Genomic DNA, 21,320 nt, shown 5'->3' on the forward strand with positions numbered 1-21,320 from the left:
TAAACAAAAAAGGTTGGGTTACAAAATAAATTTTTAATGAATGGTTCCATCATTGTTTTGGTCCAGAAGTTAAACACTATTTGATGGGGAAAAAAAAAAATCTGGACTTTAAAGTCTTATTGATTATAGACAATGCACCTGGCCATCCTGTTTTAGAACACCTGAATTTGGAATTTTGTTTTCTGCCACCTAATACAACATCCTTAATACAACCACTAGACCAGGGTGTGATCACTACTTTCAAAAATTTCTGTATAAGAAGAACATTTCAATACATTTTGGATAAATTAGATAAGGATAATTTACTGACAGTTATTGATCTGTGGAAGAAATTTTCTATTTTGGATTGCATCAGACTTTGCTAAGTTGGCATTATCAGAATTGAAACCATCAACTTTAAATACATGCTGGAAAGCTACTTGGCCAGAATGTGTGAGAAAAAAAAAAAACATACCTTTGCATACAACTGAATATTCCCAATATCATCAGATTAGCACGTGCAGTTGGTGGAGAAGGATTTGATGATTTTTCGTCTGCAGATATTGAAGAAGTGATGGTTGGCAAGGCTGTTAGTGATGACAAAATAACAGAAGCTGTCCTTGAGAATCTCGATGAAAAAGAAAAAAGTGATGACATTGAAGAGATTCCACTCACTGCAAGAGTAATTAAAGAAGGGTTTCAAATGGCTAGTAAATTGCAAAGTCATTTTCTTACACATGATCCAAATACTGAATGAGTTGAACAGTTTAAACGTGAACTGAAGTCATGTATGGTGCGATATGAAGAATTATACAAAGATCTAGTCAAAACAGGATCTCAACAATTAATTACGGAATTCATGGTAAAAAAAATCAACCTTCAGAATTATTGGAAATTAGTGTTAATTTAGTTCTTTTAACTGAAGAAAACGTTTTGCCATTGCAGTATGAACAAGAAGGCCAAAGTGTTTCAAGTGATGGAAGTGATTTAATTCCATTCTCACACAAAAGAATGCGGTTACTGTCAGAAAGTGACGCCGAATAAAATTTAACTAATAACCATATGCGCAATGTATTTGAGCCTTTTCGAATTTCTGATTTACTAGTGACACACTGGGAAAACTTTTCTTTAAGAAAGATACATATGTATATACTTTAAATAAGTATTTACAATAAATAAAAAAAAAACATTCCATTAAAATTGAATAGTTTTATTCAATGATTTTCATATATTTTGTGTGAAAATAATTTATTGTTCATATCATGTTTTCACATCTGGAACCATTCCATTTTTTCATATACACTGTATTCTTTTTTATGTGGTTTTTTTCTGGAACCAATCTGCTGTGTAAATGAAGAATTGGGTGTAATTGTTTATATACCATCTTGAAATTTCTGATAATGTACCCTCATGGGGTGTACAGCATACTATTATGGTACTGCATGAATAGTTTTATTATACCTTCCTATTTTCAGTTTTACCTCTAGATTGGTCTGTTATCTGTCATGACTCCAATATTGTCAGATTATATATTTCAGTCTTCGAAGGTATTTCTTACAGCATCAGTCAACCTGAATCTTAGTCTTTCTCTGGATATTTTTCCAAGTATTAAACAACTGTTGACTAACATTTCTATCCATTCTGTTTAAATGACCATACCACCTGAGATTAGCTCTGATCACACATTACTGAATGCTAGCATTGTCAATATCCTTTGTAATATCTTTATTTTTTTATATGATTTTGCTATTGATACCATCTGTTTCATTCTCCTAATTTTTTCTTTCTTTCTTTCTTTTTCTTGAAAAATATGAACAAAGGTCATATTTTTGGCAATTATATGTTTGGTTTAATCCTATTATCCAAGTGTAAGCAAATAAAGTTTGCACTCCATGGAGGACACAGGAAGTTAAAGAGGCAATGAAAGAAAAGAAGGAAGTGTATCAAAAGTTCCTGGTGAATAATTCAGCTTGTGCTCTTAGAGAATACAGTGACAAATGTAAGAAAGCTAAACACTGCATAAAACTAGCTAAACAAAAGTCATGGGAGGACTTTAGTAAAAACATAGAAAATAAATATCAAGAAGGTGGCAAGATATTCCGTAGGTTGTTGAAGAAGCTCAGAAATGGAGGAAAGAGTGCTGTAAAAGGAATTAGAGATGATAAAGGTGACATGAAAACTGGAGAAAAAGATATTCTTGAAGTATGAAGTAATTACTTTGAAATATTGCTAAATGAAACAACCAGTGATAGCATAGTGGTAAAAAACACTCAACAGGGATGCAGTCAGGAATACATATCCATACTTGAAGTAGAAAAAGCAATCAAAGGCCTGAAATGTGGAAAAGCAGCAGGAGTAGATGATATTCGACCAGAAATGTTCAAGTATGTAGGTATAAAAGTCTTCCAGTGGCTACACTGCATAGTTCAGAAGTCCTGGAGAGAGGGACGAATTCCAAATGATTGGAGTATAGCTCTCATAGTACCCATATATAAAAACGGAAATAAAACTGAGTGTGAAAATTACACAGGTATTTCTCTACTGAGGTAAGATTTATGCAAGTATACTTGAGAAATGGTTGAGAAGGATTCTGGAAGAAAAGCTTGGTGAAGAAAAAGCTGGATTCTGGCCAAATAGAGACTGTCAGGATCAGATTTTAATTTTATAACAAATAGTTGAGAAATCATGGTAAAAGGCATATGAACAAGGTGCCAGGAGAGAAGCTATTCAAAAAGCTGCAGTTATATGGTGTAAATGCAGCATTATATCAAGCAATACTTAGTCTTTATTTGAGTTGTAAGTCAGCTGTGAGAATTAAAGGAAGTACAGGAAGATGGTTTTATGTGAAATCTGGTATCAGAAAAGGAGGTACATCATCCCCTCTGTTATTCATTATTTATATGGATCACATTATGAAGGAAAGCAGTATTGAACATGATATAAAAATTGGAGATGTTAATATCCTCTCTCTCTTAACTTTATGCAGATGATGTTATACTTTTAAATAAATCCAGTACAACTCTGCAAGAGTCACTGACTAAATTGTATGACTGTTGTAATAAATTTGGTATGAAATCAACAATAACAAGACAATGAAAATAGGCAGAAACATTGAAAATATCAACTACATCGTGAATGGAGAACCTATAAAACAAGTAAAATATTTCAGCTACTTAGGCACAATGTTTAGTGAAGACGGTAAATTAAATATGGAAATAGACAAAAGAATCAGCAAAGCTGGTATGGTAGGAAGTCAACTGAATAAATTGGAATAAGAGAGAAATTAGTCAAAAACTAAATTAGTTGTATACAAGACAGAGTTTAAACCAATTTTAGCTTATGGATCTGAGAGCTGGGTTAGAAATAAAACACTTCACCGAAGACTAGAGACCAATAGATATGAGAGTCCTTAGAAAGATTAAGGGCGTGAAGGGATGGCATCATATTAAACAGAAGTGGTATGATCACTTAAACAGAATGAGAGAGGAAAGATTAGCAAAACAAGCATTCTCTGCCCATTGGCAGGAAAAAGACCAAGATATATGTGGATTGATACAGTAAAAAAAAAAAAAAGTGCCTTAGAAGACAGAAATATAAGTCCTGATAATGTTTTTGTCTTGACAGATAACAGATTGATTTGGAGGAAAATTATTGATAGGAAGTTATTAATGATGTAAGTTCTTCATATAGTACAATCATAATATCCTGTACATCCCTTTAGGGTGCATGTCGTGAATTTGATGACAATGATGACGATGATAATACTTAAATGAAACAAAATATTTCATTTATTTTATGGATTCAACACTTTTATCTCTTCTTTCAAGAACAGATATGTAAATGTAGATAAAAATGGGTTCTCTGTTTTTTTTGCATGTTGTAAAATGAAGTCATGAAAAGATGAAAATTTAAAAAAAAAAAAAAAAAAGAAGTTTGAATTCCATCCATATAATCATCATCATCATCATCAAATTCCTGCCATGTACCCTCAAGGGGTGTACAGGATGTGATAGTACTACATGAAAAATTTACATCATTACTAACTTCCTATCTACAATTTTCCTCCAAATCAGTCTGTTACTTGTCAAGACTCCAACATTACCAGATCTTATATTTCTATCATCTAAGGCACTTTGTACCGTATCAATCCACCTATATCTTGGTCTTCCACTGGGTCGTTTTCCTGCCAACCTGGCAGGGAACACTTGTTTTGCTAATCTTTCCTCGTCCATTCTGTTTAAGTGACCATGCCACCTGAGATTAGCTCTGCTAACGTATTCCTGGATGCTGACAATGTCAAGTTCTTTCCTAATATCTTCAGGACTCTCACATCTGCAGTCTCTAGTCTTTGGTCAAGTGTTTTACTTCTGGCCCAGCTCTCAGATCCATAAGTTAAAACTGGTTTGAACACTGTCTTGTATACAGCTAATTTAGTGTTTTGACTAATTTCTCTCTTATTCCACATGAATTTATTCAATTGACTTTCTACCATACCAGCTTTGTTGATTCTGTTGTCTATTTCCATATTTAATTTACCATCTTCACTAAAAATCGTGCCTAAGTAGCTGAAATGTTTCACTTGTTCCAGTTTCTCCATTCACAACACAGTTAACATTTTCAATGATTCTGCCTGTTTTCATTATCTTTGTCTTTTTATTGCGACCTTCATACCATATCTATTACAACAGTTATTCAATTTAGTCAGAGAATCTTGCAGAATTCTGGCGGATTTATTTAGAAGTATAACATCGTCCGCATAAAGCAAAGAGCTGACATTAACATCTCCAATTTTGATATCATGTTTAATACCACTTTCCTTCATAATGTGATCCATATAGATGATGAATAACAGAGCGGGTAATGTACATCCTTGTCTCACACCAGATTTAACATTAAACCATCTTCCTGTACTTCCTTCAATTCTAACTGCTGACTTACAACTCAAATAAAGATGAAGTATTGTTTGATATAAAGCCCCATTGACACCATATAACTGTCGCGTATTGAATAGCTTCTCTCTCTCTTGACACCTTGTCATATGCCTTTTCCAAATCGACAAAACTTAAATACAGATCTCTGTTATATTCCCATGCTTTCTCGACTATTTGTCGTAAAGTGAAGATCTGATCCTGACAGCCTCTATTTGACCTGAATCCAGCTTGTTCTTCACCAAGCTTTTCTTCCACAATTCTTCTCAACCGTTTCTCAAGTATACTTGCATATATCTTACCAGGAACACTCAATAGGGATATACCTCTGTAATTCTCACATTCAGTTTTATTTCCCTTTTTATATATAGGTACTATGAGAGCTCTACTCCAATCATTGGGAATTCGTCCCTCTGTCCAGGCATTCTGAACTATGCAGTGCAGCCACTGTAAGACTTTTATACCACCATACTTCAGCATTTCTGGTCGAATATCATCTACTCCTGCTGCTTTTCCACATTTCAAGCCTTTGATGGCTTTTTCTACTTCAAGTATGGATATGTATTCCTGACTGCATGCCTTGTCAGTGTTTTTTATCACTGTGCTGTCATCACTGCTTGTTTCATTTAGCAAATTTTCAAAGTAATTACTCCATGCTTCAAGGATATCTTTTTCTCCTGTTTTCATTTCACCTTTATCATCTCTAACTCCTTTTACAGCACTCTTTCCTCCATTCCTAAGCTTCTTCAACAACCTCCAGAATATTTTGCCACCTTCTTGATATTTATTTTCTGTGTTCTTGCCAAAGTCCTCCCATGACTTTTGTTTAGCTAGTTTTACACAGTGTTTAGCTTTCTTACATTTGTCTCTGTATTCTCTAAGAGCACAAGCTGACTTATTTGCCAGGAACTTTTGATATGCTGTCTTCTTTTCCTTCACTGGTACTGTGTCCATCATGGAGTTCTAATTTTTCTCTCCTTGCAGACAACTTCGCCACATGCCTCTCTAGCTGAATCAATCAGTGTTTTCTTCAAGGCTTGCCACTGAATCTTCAAGGTTTGGTTCCTGTTCTCAAACTCTTTTAGTTTTCCTTGAATAATCTTTGTGTATTTTAGTCTACAATTCACATCTGAGAGCTGCTCAACTTTTATTCGCTTTAAAAATTTTTTACATATCATTCTTTTCAATATGAAATACAATTTTATCCTGCTCAAGACTAAATAGTGATCACTTCCAATTTCAAATCCTCTGTACACTCTGGTGTCCTGCACCAGGGAGAAAACATCACTTCCAACAAAGCATAGTCAATGAGAATTTTCTTATTCCTTGCCTCTTCTGTCCATGTGAATTTGTGCACATTTTTATGTTGGAACATGGTGTTAGTAATAACCAGTCCATGTCCTGAGCAGAAATCCAACATATATTTGCCATTATTATTAGTTTTTCTCTTTTCTCGAAATTTTCCCAAAATATTTTTGTATGTCTCACAATCATTTCCTACTCTGCTATTTAGATCCCCAACAAGGACCAACTTTTCCTTTTTCATTGTGTCAGTTGCTTTTTCTAAATCCTCAAAAACCTCCACTTCTACCTTAGTAGAACCTTCTGTGGGACCATAGGCACAAATAAGTCTCATTGTCCAGTTCCCCATTCTCATATTTGCCCACATTACTCTACTTGAGACTGACTTCCATTCTAGAAGATTAGCCTCGTATTTTGTGTTGAATACTATGGCTACTCCTTCTTTTCCTTGATTGTCATTGCCTGAATATAACATTTTGTATTTATTGCTCAGAAAGATCTCGCCAGTTTTTGTCTTTTTTGTTTCGGTCACCCCTATTATGTCAATCTGGTACTTATCTAATTCTTCAGCTAGCTCCATTTCTTGGCCATTCAAGCTTCTTATGTTGATAGTACCGATCTTTAGCTCTGGTGATGTTGAGTTGGGGTGTGTTTTCAGGTTTGTTCCAGTAGCTGACTTTTCGGTGTTCGCCCTGATTCCCTGGTGAAAACAACGGGGGACTTGTTTAACCTGGCGACGCCTCAGCCTTCATGAAATTTTGTCATGTTGTACCATCATTTTGTGTTTTGATTTAAAACAATAAGAATACAATTTGGTCGGCTAAATCCCAAATTGCCAGCCCATCCTCGTTCGTTCAGTATCCAGGTAGGTACTCAACTGGGTGCACCACGAGAAGGCGAGGATTGGACATTAGGCCAGAAGCCTTGGTCGGTTCTCCGCATTCCTTTAAAGGTTATGTGGAGGTCTCCTCTCAGTTATACAGCTTTGACCCTTAAGCATCCCATCCATATATCATTGTTGATATATCATACGTTAGTACCAGTAAGTGATCTAAGATTTGGATAATCTGAAATTCCTGCTCTCAAGACCAAACATGGAACTCTTTTTTTTTGAACCATTTCAGGCCTTCAGTCAGCAGGGTAATTGTCTCACACCAGATGATGAAATTATTTATCACTTTTACACATTCACAGTTATTCATACCCACAGTTAAATCTTAACTGTGAGCATTCTACGATGGTAGAAGTGCTATCAGCAACTAAGCCAGTAAATTGTTTTAAATTTATAAACAATGCCACTATTTGAATAACTTCCTCTTTCATCCCATCATTCTTTCAGTTCACTGAAAAATAAACAGACCCTTATATCTTTTATATACCACCAAATTAAACATTTTAATAAGGAAAATGAAATTAAAAGACATTATTTCCTTTGATTGATTCTCATTTAGTAATTTTCTCTTGTTAAGATATATAAAAGTGTGTCTCTCAGAAGAAAGTTAAATCTGATTTAACTTGTTGATGAGATGCTATGCATCTTGCAGCATCTCATCAAAAATACACATAATTTTTTGTTAAGTTTATTCTTTTTTATACATATATTTAAGATTACAGTATTAACAGGTAGAAATATGATATACAAACTCATATCTCATCCCTTTCTCATATGACCTTCACTTATTTGCCATTAATGTCTATCCTCAATAATGTGTGTGACGGGGGGGGAAGGATGAATATACTTTAACAACAAATAAAGATATTTTTGACATTTATCCTGATACTTTTTTTCTCTAATTTTCAGTATTATAAATATGTACTTTCAATTTCACACAGTGAACTTTGGAGACAAGAGAATGCTATGCAGCAGAATTTAGCCATGTTGAAGGAAGAATTATCGAAGAAAGATCAAGCATTGCGTTCAATGACAGGAAAGGTATGTATTCTTATGTTGAAATAAAAATATAAATTTTTTCTTATTTTTTACATGACAAAACTTATGTGTTCATTCAGTCTCTGTTTACATTTTCTCTGCAAATGCTTCAAACTCTGTCTTCCAGCATTTTGTTCATGGTTGCAAAATGATGCTTATGAGAATTCCCTGATGGTTAGTCTGCAAGTTAAAATATTGAAATATGCTTCCTTCATGTAAAAGATTCTCCCCCCTTCCTAAAAAAAAAAAAATAAGTATATATACATACATACATGGGGTGCTTAAGAGTCAAAGCTGTATAACTGAGAGGAGACCTCCACATAGCCTTTAAAGGAATACGGAGAACCGACCAGAACTTCTGACCTAATGTCCAATCCTCACCTTCTCGTGGTCCACCCTGTTGGGTATCTACTTGGATACTGAACGAACGAGGATGGGCTGGCAATTTGGGATTTAGCTGACCAAATTGTATTCTTATTGGTTAAACCAAAATAATAAAAAAAAATGATGGTACGACATGACAAAATTTCATGTCGCCCGGTTAAACAAGGCCCCCGTTGTTTTCGCCAGGGAATCAGGGCGAAAAGTGAGCTACTGGAATAAATCTGAAAACATACCCCAACTCAACATCACCAGAGCTAAAGATCGGTACTATCAACATAAGAAGCCTGAATGGCAAAGATATGGAGTTAATGGAGGAATTAGATAAGTACCAGATCAGCATAATAGGGGTGACTGAAACAAAAAAAAAAAAAAACTGGAGAGATCTTTCTGAGCAATAAATACAAAATGTTATATTCAGGCAATGACAATCAAGGAAAAGAAGGAGTAGCCATAGTATTCAACACAAAATACGAGGCTAATCTTCTTGAATGGGAGTCAGTCTCAAGTAGAGTAATGTGGGCAAATATGAGAATTTGGAATTGGACAATGAGACTTATTTGTGCCTATGGTCCCACAGAAGGTTCTACTAAGGTAGAAGTGGAGGAATTTTTTGAGGCTTTAGAAAAAGCAACTGACACAATGAAAAAGGAAAAGTTGGTCCTTGTTGGGGATCTAAATAGCAGAGTAGGAAATGATTGTGAGACATACAAAAATATTTTGGGAAAATTTGAAGAAAAGAGCAAAACTAATAATAATAGCAAATATCTGTTGGATTTCTGCTCAGGACATGGACTGGTTATTACTAACACCATGTTCCAACATAAAAATGTGCACAAATTCACATGGACAGAAGAGGCAAGGAATAAGAAAATTCTCATTGACTATGCTTTGTTGGAAGTGATGTTTTCTCCCTTGTGCAGGACACCAGAGTGTACAGAGGATTTGAAATTGGAAGTGATCACTATTTAGTCTTGAGCAGGATAAAATTGAATTTCATATTGAAAAGAATAACATGTAAGAAAGGTTTAAAGTGAATAAAAGTTGAGCAGCTCTCAGATGTGAAGTGTAGACTAAAATACACAAGGATTATTGAAGAAAAAATGAAAGAGTTTGAGAACAGGAATCAAACCTTGGAGATTCAGTGGCAAAATCTGAAGAAAACATTGATTGATTCTGCCAGAGAGGCATGTGGTGAGGTTGTCTGCAAGGATAAAAAAATCAGAACTCCCTGGTGGACACAGGAAGTTAAAGAGGCAGTGAAGGAAAAGAAGAAAGCATATCAAAAGTTCCTGTGAAATAAGTCAGCTTGTGCTCTTAGAGAATACAGAGACAAATGCAAGATTGCTAAACACTGTAAAACTAGCTAAACAAAAGGCATGGGAGGAGACTTTGGCAAGAATATAGAAAATAAATATCAAGAAGGTGGCAAAATATTCTGGAGGTTGTTGAAGAAGCTTAGGAATGGAGAAAAGAGTACTGTAAAAGGAGTTAGAGATGATAAAGGTGACATGAAAGCGGAAGAAAAAGATATCCTTGAATATGGAGTAATTACTTTGAAAAACTGCTAAATGAAACAAGCAGTTGGGAGTTTATTTTTCACTTGGTTAGACTATGATAAGTTTAGTTTAATCCTTTATCCAAGTGTGAGCAAACAAAGTTTGCATAAGTATCTTCAGGACTGGGGAAAGGTAGTGCAACACCAGGCAACTCGTTGCAAAGGTGGAGAAAGCTCTCATTACTCCTATCTTAGTATCTCTCCCATAATGCAAATGCAAATAGGATTAATGTGAGCTTTCTCCACCTTTGCAACGAGTTGCCTGGTGTTGCACTACCTTTTCCCAGTCCTGAAGATACTTTGAGGTGCAAACTTTGTTTGCTCACACTTGGATAAAGGATTAAACTAAACTTATTATAGTCTAACCAAGTGAAAAATAAACTCTCAACATCTTTCTCTGAATCCGGAGTAATTTAATAATAAGGTTGCTCACCCTTTGGCAACTCCTATAGGTTAGGATGACCTCTCATTGCTTCTGCCTTTGTTTCTCCACTACTGGGCCTGGCTCCCACTCGCGAGTCCTCAATAAAGGTCGAAACCGATATGGGTAGTGGCCCTTGCCTTAATGCATAGCATTACACATATCCGCAAGGAGATGTGCTTAACATTATGGGAGATACTGAGATAGGAGTAATGAGAGCTTTCTCCACCTTTGCAACGAGTTGCCTGGTTTTGCACTACCTTTCCCAGTCCTGAAGATACTTTCAGGTGCAAACTTTGTTTGCTCACACTTGGATAAAGGATTAAACTAAACTTATTATAGAAACAAGCAGTGATGACAGCACAGTGGTAAAAAACACTGACCAGGCATGCAGTCAGGAATACATATCCATACTTGAAGTAGAAAAAGCCATCAAAGGCTTGAAATGTGGAAAGGCAGCAGGAGTTGATGATATTCGACCAGAAATGCTGAAGTATGGTGGTATAAGAGTCTTACACTTGCTGCACTGCATAGTTCAGAAATCCTGGACACAGGGACGAATTCCCGATGATTGGAGTAGAGCTCTCATAGTACCCATATATAAAAAGGGAAATAAAACTGAATGTGAGAATTACAGAAGTATTTCCCTACTGAGTGTTCCTGACAAGATCTATGCAAGTATACTTGAGAAACGGTTGAGAATAATTGTGGAAGAAAAGCTTGGTGAAGAACAAGCTGGATTCAGGCCAAATAGAGGCTGTCAGGATCAGATCTTCACTTTACGACAAATAGTCGAGAATGCATGCGAATATAACAGAGATCTGTATTTAAGTTTTGTCGATTTGGAAAAGGCATATGACAAGGTCAAGAGAGAAGCTATTCAAAACTCTACAGCTGTATGGTGTCAATGGAGCATTATATAAAGCAGTAATTAGTCTTTATTTGAGTTGTAAGTGAGCAGTTAGAATTGAAGGAAGTACAGGAAGGTGGTTTAATGTTAAATCTGGTATGAGACAAGGATGTACATTATCCCCTCTGTTATTCATTATCTATATGGATCACATTATGAAGGAAAATGGTATTAAACATGATATCAAAATTGGAGATGTTAATGTCAGCTCTTTGCTTTATGCGGACGATGTTATACTTCTACATAAATCCGCTAGAAGTCTGCAAGATTCTCTGACTAAATTGAATAATTGTTGTAATAGATATGGAATGAAGGTTGCAATAAAAAGACAACGACAATGAAAATAGGCAGAATCATTGAAAATGTCAACTGTGTTGTGAATGGAGAACCTGTGGAACACGTGAAACATTTCAGCTACTTAGGCACGATTTTTACTGAAGATTGTAAATTAAATATAAAAATAGACAACAGAATCAGCAAAGCTGGTATGGTATGAAGTCAATTGAATAAATTCATATGGAATAAGAGAGAAATTAGTCAGAACACTAAATTAGCTGTATACAAGACAGTGTTCAAACCAATTTTAACTTATGGATCTGAGAGCTGGGTCAGAACTAAAACACTTGTCCAAAGACTAGAGACCGCAGATATGAGCGTCCTGAGAAAGATTGTAGGTGTGAATAGATGGCATCAATGGCAATATCATATTAAAAACAAGGATATTAGGAAAGAACTTGACATTGTCAGCATCCAGGAATGTGTTAGAAGAGCTAATCTCAGGAGGTATGGTCACTTAAACAGAATGGGCGAAGAAAGATTAGCAAAACAAGTGTTCTCTGCCAGGTTGGCAGCAAAATGACCCAGAGGAAGACAAAGATATAGATGGATTGATACAGTACAAAGTGCCTTAGACGACAGAAATATAAGATCTGATAATATTGGAGTCTTAACAAGTAACAGACTGATTTGGACGAAAATTGTAGATAGGAAGTTAGTAATGATGTAATTTTTTTCATGTTGTACTATCATATCCTGTACACCCCATTGAGGGTACGTGGCAGGAATTTGATGATGATGATGACATACATACATACATCTTCAAGGCCCACCTTTCCTAATTGGGTTGTGGGGGCATCAGCTGCAAGAGGAACTTCTAATGGTCACGATCCTCTGCTACCAAGCTCAGGTGTTCTGGTGGGATTCCAAAACGTGTCCACCCAAGGTTTTGGATGGATATAATCTATCCAGCGAGTCATTGGCCTTCCACGTGGCCTCCCACCCTCTGACTTGGGCAAAGAGGGCCTGGTGAGGGAGCCTCTCTTGTGGCATTCTGACCAGGTGCCCGTACCAACATAACTGTGATCTCTCAACACAGAGAAGCAGCAGTTGAGTATTGAGGGTTTCCCGAATTGCAGAGCTTCTGACTCTGTTGAGTCTTGTCAGCTCCGCAACCCCTTGAAGGAACTTCATTTCAGCTGCATGGATTCATGTCTGCATTCTTTCAATCATTACCCAACTCTCATGACCATAGGTGAGGAAGGGGACATAGACTGTATTGAAGACAGCTAGCTTTGCCCTCTGGCTTAACTCCCGCTTCAATACTACCGAACGGCCAAGCTCCTGCAATATTGAACTTGCTAAGCCAGTTCGAGTATCTAGCTCTACATCCGATTTTCTATCATTCATGAATATGGACCCAAGGTATTTAAACTTCTCCACCTGCCTCATTGGGACTCCACTTACACGTAGAGTGCACTGGAATGGTTGTCTTCATACCACAAATGTTTCAGTTTTGGCCGCTGATCTTCATTCCGGCGTCTGCACAATCAGCTACACACCTATCCAGGATCTGCTGGAGGTCATCTGTGGAAGAGCTAAGCAGAACTAGGTCATCTGCTAAAAGCAGACGTCCAATGCTACATCTTCCAATTCTGACACACTCACTGCCTCGGCTGTACCTATCAATCCAGTCCATAAATATTATGAAAAGGAGGGGGTGACAGAACACACCCTTAGCAGAGGCCAATGGAGACTGTGAAAGGTTCAGACTTGGTGCTGTTTACCCTGACACAAAACTCTGGGCATTCATACAAAGACTTGATGGCAGCTAATAGTTGGCCATCCACTCCGTTCACCTGTACTGTACTACTTGCCAAAGCTTATCCCGAGGAACCAGGTCATATGCCTTCTCCAAGTCTACAAAACATGTGTAGACATTCTTGGCATATTCCCAAGATTTCTCAAAGACTTGCCTTAAAGTGAAGATTTGGTCAGTTGTGCTTCTACCAGGACAAAAGTCACATTGCTCTTCCCGGAACTTTGACTCAACTATGCTCCTGCACCTTCTTTCCATGCACCTAGCATACACTTTCCCAGGCAGGTTGAGCAGAGAGATGCCACGATAGTTACTGCAATCCCTTCTGGTCTCCCTTCTTGAAGACTGGTATTATTATGCCTTTCTGCCATTGCTTTGGTGCTTGCCCAGATATCCAATCAGCCTGACACACTCGAGTCAGACAGAGAACACCGTCTCGATTTAAGGCTTTTAGCATTTCTGGCCGAATTTCATCATCCCCAGCAGCATTGCCTGATTTTAGCGATTTTATTGCTAAATGGACTTCTTCTGCTGTGTGACTAGTCATTGCCCCGATCTGCACCTCTTGGGTGTCCACAACTGCTGGGCCACCCAGGTTAAGAAGGCTCTCAAAGTATTTCCTCCATCTGTGGAGGGTATCCTTCTCGGTTGTTAAAAGTGCACCATCAGAGGCCTTAATTGCCCTTGCTGTGCTCGATTTCCTCCCTCGAAGGCAGCTGATGGTCTGCCAGCATACTTTATTTGCATTTGCATAGGATGAGTCATATCTTTCTCCAAAGGATTCTCAAGCCTTCTGCTTTGCTGTCTTTACTGCCTCAGCAGCAGCTTTTTGTGCCTCGGCATACCGCAAAAGCATCTCAGGTGACCTGACCCTAAGCCATGTTAGGTAGGACTCCTTTTTTGCCCAGACAGTTTTTTGGACTTCTTGGTTTCACCAAGGTGTCCTTTTCTCACTGCCTGTTGCCACATCATAAGAGTGCAGAGGCAGTGACAGCTGTTCTGAACAGCTTCCACTCCTCCTCAACATCTGCAGTATGCTTGGGAATCTCTTTGAACCTGGAGGAAATGTCATCTGCAAAATTCTTCCTCGCAGCCTCATTTTCCAATGTCTCCCATTTCACGCAGTGTAGCTGCTTAGGCCTACCAACGTTGATGGTAGCATCTGGTTTCTGAAGCCATGGAGTGCACACAACAAGGTGGTCAGTTGACAGTTCTGCCCCTCTTCTCACACGAACGTCCAACACTGAGGAAAATAGGTCTGCTTAGACTATAAAGAAGTCAATCAGAGACCTTTGTTCTAGAGTATCCCTGTACCAGGTATACTTATCGACTTCTCGGTGCTGGAAGAAGGTATTCGTTATGGACAAGCTGTTAGTACAGCAGAAGTCCAGTAATTTCAACCCATTTGGGTTAAGGTCAGGGGTGCCGTTTCTCCCAACCACACCCATCCATGTCTGGTCATCTGTTCCAACATGTGCATTGAAGTCACCCATTAGCAGGACTGATTTCATGTCTGCCACCCTGTCAAAAGCAGTATCCACTTCCTCTAGGAAGGCAGAGTATTCTGACTCCAGATTAGGTGCATAGACTTGCACCACAGCCAAATCATGGTTTTTCATCTGAAGCCTTAACACACATACTCCCCCCCCCAATGGGATCCACTCAGCAACACAGTCTGACAGCTGGGGGCTTGTGAGTATCCCCACACCCGCCTGAGCAGACATTGTCGAACTCACACCAGAGTAGTAGAGCTTCCACCCATTATCCAAGTTGACAGTTCCAGAGCCTCTCCTCTTGGTCGAAGAAAGCCCGACTAAGTCTAGCCGGTAGCGCTTGGCTTCCTCGACCAGTTCCAACTCCTTCCCTGTCAGAGAGAAGATGCTCCAGTTGCCTAAAGCCATAGTCTGGTGCTGCTGTTGTTGCCATTTCCGTCTTTTTGCAGAACCATTTCTTTGCGCTGCCCCTAAACACCTCCCCAAACAGGTAGCGGGCCCATTGATGGAGTTTCCTCTAGCAGAGTGCTATGGAGTGGTGTCTAAGGGAGACTGTAACATTTTTCAAACGGGTCTCCCTCTGCCTAAAACCCAAACGCGTCCCTTGGTAACCCGCGCGACGGACAATGCGGTATGAACATTTTTTGATGGCCTGATCATGTTACAATGTTTGATAATGTCCTGTTAGCACAAGACGAAATGACACAGCAAAATAGGAAAGATTTCCCTCGAATACTCTAATAGCATTCGGGGGAAGGAGCAAGAAGAGAAGAAAGAAAGAAGCAAGGGAGGAGGGACCAGTCTACAGATAATATAACAGATGTATATTACATGAAGTAAGGCATGGTCCAGCATCAGGCCACGGGTTTGCCATGCCCTTACTCACTAAAGTGAGCTTCCTGAGGAGAGGGACCCACTTTAGTGAGTACGAATTTTGAAGAACTCGAAAGGAGGGTTCCATCCCCACCTTGCGCCTACAGTGCCCAACTCCTCGAATTCCAGACTGGTAGGCCGGTTCTCCTTGAATTTTGAAAACTCGAAGGGGGGGAAGGGGGTCTGGCCTCCTGGAGCCTGTACCGCCCATTAACATTAAACCATCTTTCTGTACTTCCTTCAATTCTAACTGCTGACTTACAACTCAAATAAAGACTAAGTATTGCTTGATATAATGCCCCATTGATGCCATACAACTGTAGCGTTTTGAATAGCTTCTTTCTTAGCACCTTGTCATATGCCTTTTCCAGATCTACAAAACTTAAATACAGATCTTTGTTGATTATAAAATATTGATTATAAAGGCAACTATAATTATTACATCTCACATTAATAGTTATTCATCACATTAGAGCAGCAGTTTGTTACATAATCAAGGCAGAATGCATTTTAGAGTGTTACAAAAACATTCTCAAACATTGTGTTTCTGAACATTCTGAGAGGTTCTTGTTGATATTTATTGCATTGAAATATCAAGTCACAGTACATTATTGCAGCAGCAAAACCATTGTTGCTTTCAAAACTTGTTACATGCAACTTATTAATCAAATTATTAATTAAAAAAATAATTAATTAAAATGAATAAATTCAAATAAAATAAAATATTTATTTTATTTGAATTTATATGTTCATGTTAACAAAAAATATGATTTATTTCTAAATTATGGTTCTCTAGAGATGTCAGACGACACACTCATCAATTTCATTTGATTCAGATGCAATATCAACGTTTCCTTGTTGCTTATAGCTACTTGTATTTGCTAGATTGCTCTCTTTTGGGGGTTTTATAAATCCAATCTTTAACCAATGAACCATACGTTAGAATTTGAAAGCTAAAAAAAAATACTGTATTTACTCGAATATAACTGTAACTTCTTTCCCAAAATCAAAGCTAAAAAATCGTGTTGAGAGATACGTGCAGGAATTTTCGGAAACTAAAGTTTTCATAAAAAAAACTGAAAATGGTGAGACTCACCAAGAAGCTCCTACTCACTATCACTACTTTTGGCATTGAGAACAGTTTCTTTGTGTGCATCGTCAAAGTCATCTACTCAAATAGCATCATCTTCTTTCCCATTATTTCAAGCAAAAATTACCAGTAATTTACAAGACTTGAGATACCTAGAGCAGCAAAGAACTGCATATGATTGGTGCGGTATTAACAAAAGATCGCGCGAACCAAAGACAAATTAACATGTCAACAGTTGAGTTGAAATGCTAATTCCCTTCAACTGAATTCCATATCTGAAACACATTCACTATATGTTTCTTAGTTTTAACACGTTAACGACGGGGGTGGTGTCAAGCAAAACCATATGTTCCACTGGCAACATATGGTTTTGCTTGGTCTATACAGCAGTTTCTTTTGGAGATGGGGGGGGGGATATGATTCATTAGTTAGTGCCATTTTATCCTGGTTGTCTCTAATTGCACTGTTTGTTGAAAAATATAACGACTCATTTAATTATGCCTAGGCAAAAATTGCACGCCCCCCCAGGGTATGCGTACCACACATTGAGAAACACTGTAGCAGAACAATGAATTATAAAGTGTCATGAAGACTGCAACATCTATAGCTATATATAGTTATCACTAGACACACATAAGATGTCTGATGTGCAACATGAAATGTCTCTTAACATTATGTGGATTTAGGGACTGTAATGAGAAGTGAATCTCATTTACAAAACTTTGACTCTTAAGAGCTATTCCAAAAGCACTCTTCCAGTATTATGGTGTTCAAATAAAATGATCTGGGTCACAAATGAATTGCTCGAAGAATGGTCAAGCTAATGCTCAATACATGATTAAGTTTATATTATTATTAATCTCTTGTCAACAATTTTCCTTCAAATTAGTCTATTACTTGTCACACTGCAATATTATCGTATCTAATATTTCATTCTTCAAAGGCACTTCTCACTGAATCAATCCATCTAGATCTTGATCTTCCTTCAGGTCTTTTTCTTGCCATCTTGGCACCAAAAACATGTTTTGCTAACCATTATGGTAAAGTGATCATACTTAGATTACCCATGCTCGCACGTACTTATGTGCCAGAAATGTAAAGTTTCTTTCTAATGTCTTTGTGTTTTAATATAACTCTGCCATTGATTTCACCTGTTCATTCAGGTCCCTAACTTTTCTCAGATTTCTAATCCTTGATCAAGTACTTTATTTTTGACCCAACTCTGAGAGTTGGGTTCATAACTTAAAACTGGTTTTAGCACTGTCTTGTATACTGCTGTTTTGGTGTTTTGGCTAATTTCTCATTTATTCCATTAATTCCATAAATTTATCCATTTGGCTCTTCACCATACCAGCTTTACTAGTTCTGTTGTCTATTTCCATATTTAATTTACCATTTTCATTAAAAATTGTGGCTAAATAGGGCTGAAATGTTTTATTTGTTCTTTAAGTTCACCTTTCAGGATAAAGTTGATTTCATTGTTTTTGTCTTTTTATTGCTGATTTTCTTATCAAATTTATTACAACAGTTATTCAATTTAGTCAGGGAATCTTGCAGATTTGTACTGGATTTATTCAGAAGTATAACATCATCTCTATGAAGTTAAGAACTAAGATTAACATTGCCAGTATTAAATTGGATTTAATACCACTTTCCTTTATAATGTAATCCATACATATAATGAATAAATAACAGTGGAAATAAGGTGCATCTTTCTCACACAAATGATTTTACATCAAACCATTTCCTGAAATTCGTTGAATTCTAAGTACTGACTTACAGCTTAAATAGAGACTATGTATTGCTTTGATATAATGTCCCATTTACACTATATAACTAGCATTTTGAAGACATTTTACTTTCCTCTTGCTACCTTGTCATATGTCTTTTCCAGATCAATAAAACTTAAATACAAATCCTTGTTATATTCCCAAGATTTCTCACCTATTTGTCTTAAAGTGAAAATCTGATCCTGACAACCACTGTTTAGCTTGAATACAGCTTATTCTTCATCAAGCTTCCCTTCCACAATTTTTCTTAGCCATTTCTTAAACATATGTGCATGAATCCTACCAGGAACACTGAGCTGAAATGTTTTTAAAGTAGTGAAATACACCTGTAATTCTCAAATTCAGTTTTATTTCCATTTTTATAGCGGAGTACTTTGTGCGCTCTACTCCAGTCGTCTAGAATTCGACCCTTTGACCAGACCTTCTGAATTATGCAGTTCAGCCACTGTAAAACTTTTATGCCCTCATATTTGACCCTTTGAGAATATACCTCCATATTCTGGTAGAATTTCATTTACTCCAGCTGCCTTTCCACATTTCAGGTTTTTGAGCTTTTTCTATTTCAAGTATGGATATGTACTCCTGTTTGGTATTTTCTACCACTGTGCTGACACTTTCATTTAGCAAGCATTTTCAGCACAGTTGTAGAAATCGCCCAACAGGAATGCAGTCATGGGTACAGGGTGACAAAATATTCTGGAGGATATGAAAAATCTTAGAAATGGAGGAAAGAATACTGCAAAAGGAATCAGAGAAAAAGGAATTCAGTTGCTGGGGTGCTTAAGGGTCAAAGCTGTATAACTGAGAGGAGACCTCCACATAGCCTTTAAAGGAATGCGGAGAACCGACCAGGGCTTCTAACCTAATGTCCAATCCTCACCTTCTCATGATGCACCCTGTTGCGTATCTACCTGGATACTGAACAAACGAGGATGGGCTGGCAATTTGGGATTTAGCTGACCAAATTGTATTCTTATTGGTTAAACCAAAATACAAAATGATGGTACAACATAACAAAATTTCATGCCAGCTGGGGTGTCGCCTGGTTAAACAAGGCTCCCCATTGTTTTTGCCGGGGAACCAGGGGAAACAGCAAAAAGTCAGCTACTTGAACAAATCTGAAAACAAACCCCAACTTAACATCACCAGAGTTAAAGATCGGTATTATTAACATAAGAAGCTTGAATGGCCAAGAAATGGAGCTAGCTGAGGAATTAGATAAGTACCAGATCGACATAATAGGGATGACCGAAACAAAAAAGACAAAAACTGGTGTGATCTTTCTGAGCAATAAATACAAAATATTATATTCAGGCAATGACAATCAAGGAAAAGAAGGAGTAGCCATAGTATTCAACACTAAATATGAGGCTAATCTTCTTGAATGGCAGTCAGTCTCAAGTAGAGTGATGTGGGCAAATATCAAACTGGGGAACTGGACAATGAGACTTATTTGTGCCTATGGTCCCACAGAAGGTTCTACTAATTTAGAAGTGGAGGAATTTTTTGACGCTTTAGAAAAAGCAACTGACACAATGAAAAAGGAAAAGTTGGTCCTTGTTGAGGATCTAAATAGCAGAGTAGGAAATAATTGTGAGACATACAAAAATATTTTGGGAAAATTTGGAGAAAAGAGCAAAGCTAATAATAATGGCAAATACTTGTTGGATTTTTGATCAGGATATGGAATAATTATTACTAACGCCATGTTCCAACATAAAAATGTGCACAAATTCACATGGAGAGAAGAGGCAAGGAATAAGAAAAGTCTCATTGACTATGTTATTGTTGATAGTGATGTTTTCTTCCTGGTACAGGACACCAGAGTGTACAGAGGATTTGAAATTGGAAGTGATCCCTATTTAGTCTTGAGCAAGATAAAATTGAATTTCATATTGAAAAGAATAACATGTAAGAAAGTTTTAAAGCGAATAAAAGTTGAGCAGCTCTCAGAAGTGAACTGTAGACTAAAATACACAATTTTAGTCTACAGTTCAGAAGAAAAAATTAAAGAATTTGAGAACAGGAACCAAACCTTGGAGATTCAGTGGCAAGTCTTGAAGAAAACACTGATTGATTCATCTAGAGAGTCATGTGGTGAGGTTGTCTGCAAGGATAGGAAAATCAGAACTCCATGGTGGACACAGGAAGTTAAAGAGGCAGTGAAGAAAAAGAAGAAAGCATATCAAAAGTTCCAGGCAAATAAGTGAGCTTGTGCTCTTAGAGAATACAGAGACAGTAAGAGAACTAAACACTGTCTAAAACTGCTAAACAAAAGTCATGGGAGGACTTTGGCAAGAACATAGAAAATAAATATCAAGAAGGTGGCAAAATATTCTGGAGGTTGTTGAAGAAGCTTAGAAATGGAGGAAAGAGTGCTGTAAAAGGACTTAAAGATGATAAAGGTGACATGAAAATGGGAGAAAAAAGATATCCTTGAAGTATGGAGTAATTACTTTGAAAAATTGCTAAATGAAACAAGCAGTGATAGCACAGTGATAAAAAACACTCTCAACAAGCATACAGTCAGGAATACATATCCATACTTGAAGTAGAAAAAAAAAGCTATC

General features: G+C 37.2%; 1 protein-coding gene across 1 annotated transcript in view; it reads left to right on the forward strand.

The window, feature by feature from the left end:
* Positions 1-21,320, forward strand: part of SMC3 (structural maintenance of chromosomes 3) — a 450,203-nt gene that overhangs the window by 169,883 nt on the left and 259,000 nt on the right. The window contains exon 14 of the mRNA XM_090391130.1: positions 8,043-8,142. Coding sequence (XP_090247256.1) covers positions 8,043-8,142 — 100 coding nt within the window. The remainder of the gene's footprint in view (positions 1-8,042; positions 8,143-21,320) is intronic.

This window comes from Typopeltis vanoorti, chromosome 4 (assembly GCF_054136105.1).
Source record: "Typopeltis vanoorti isolate ZY-2024b chromosome 4, IOZ_Tvanoo_1.0, whole genome shotgun sequence".
NCBI classification, from domain to species: domain Eukaryota; kingdom Metazoa; phylum Arthropoda; class Arachnida; order Uropygi; family Thelyphonidae; genus Typopeltis; species Typopeltis vanoorti.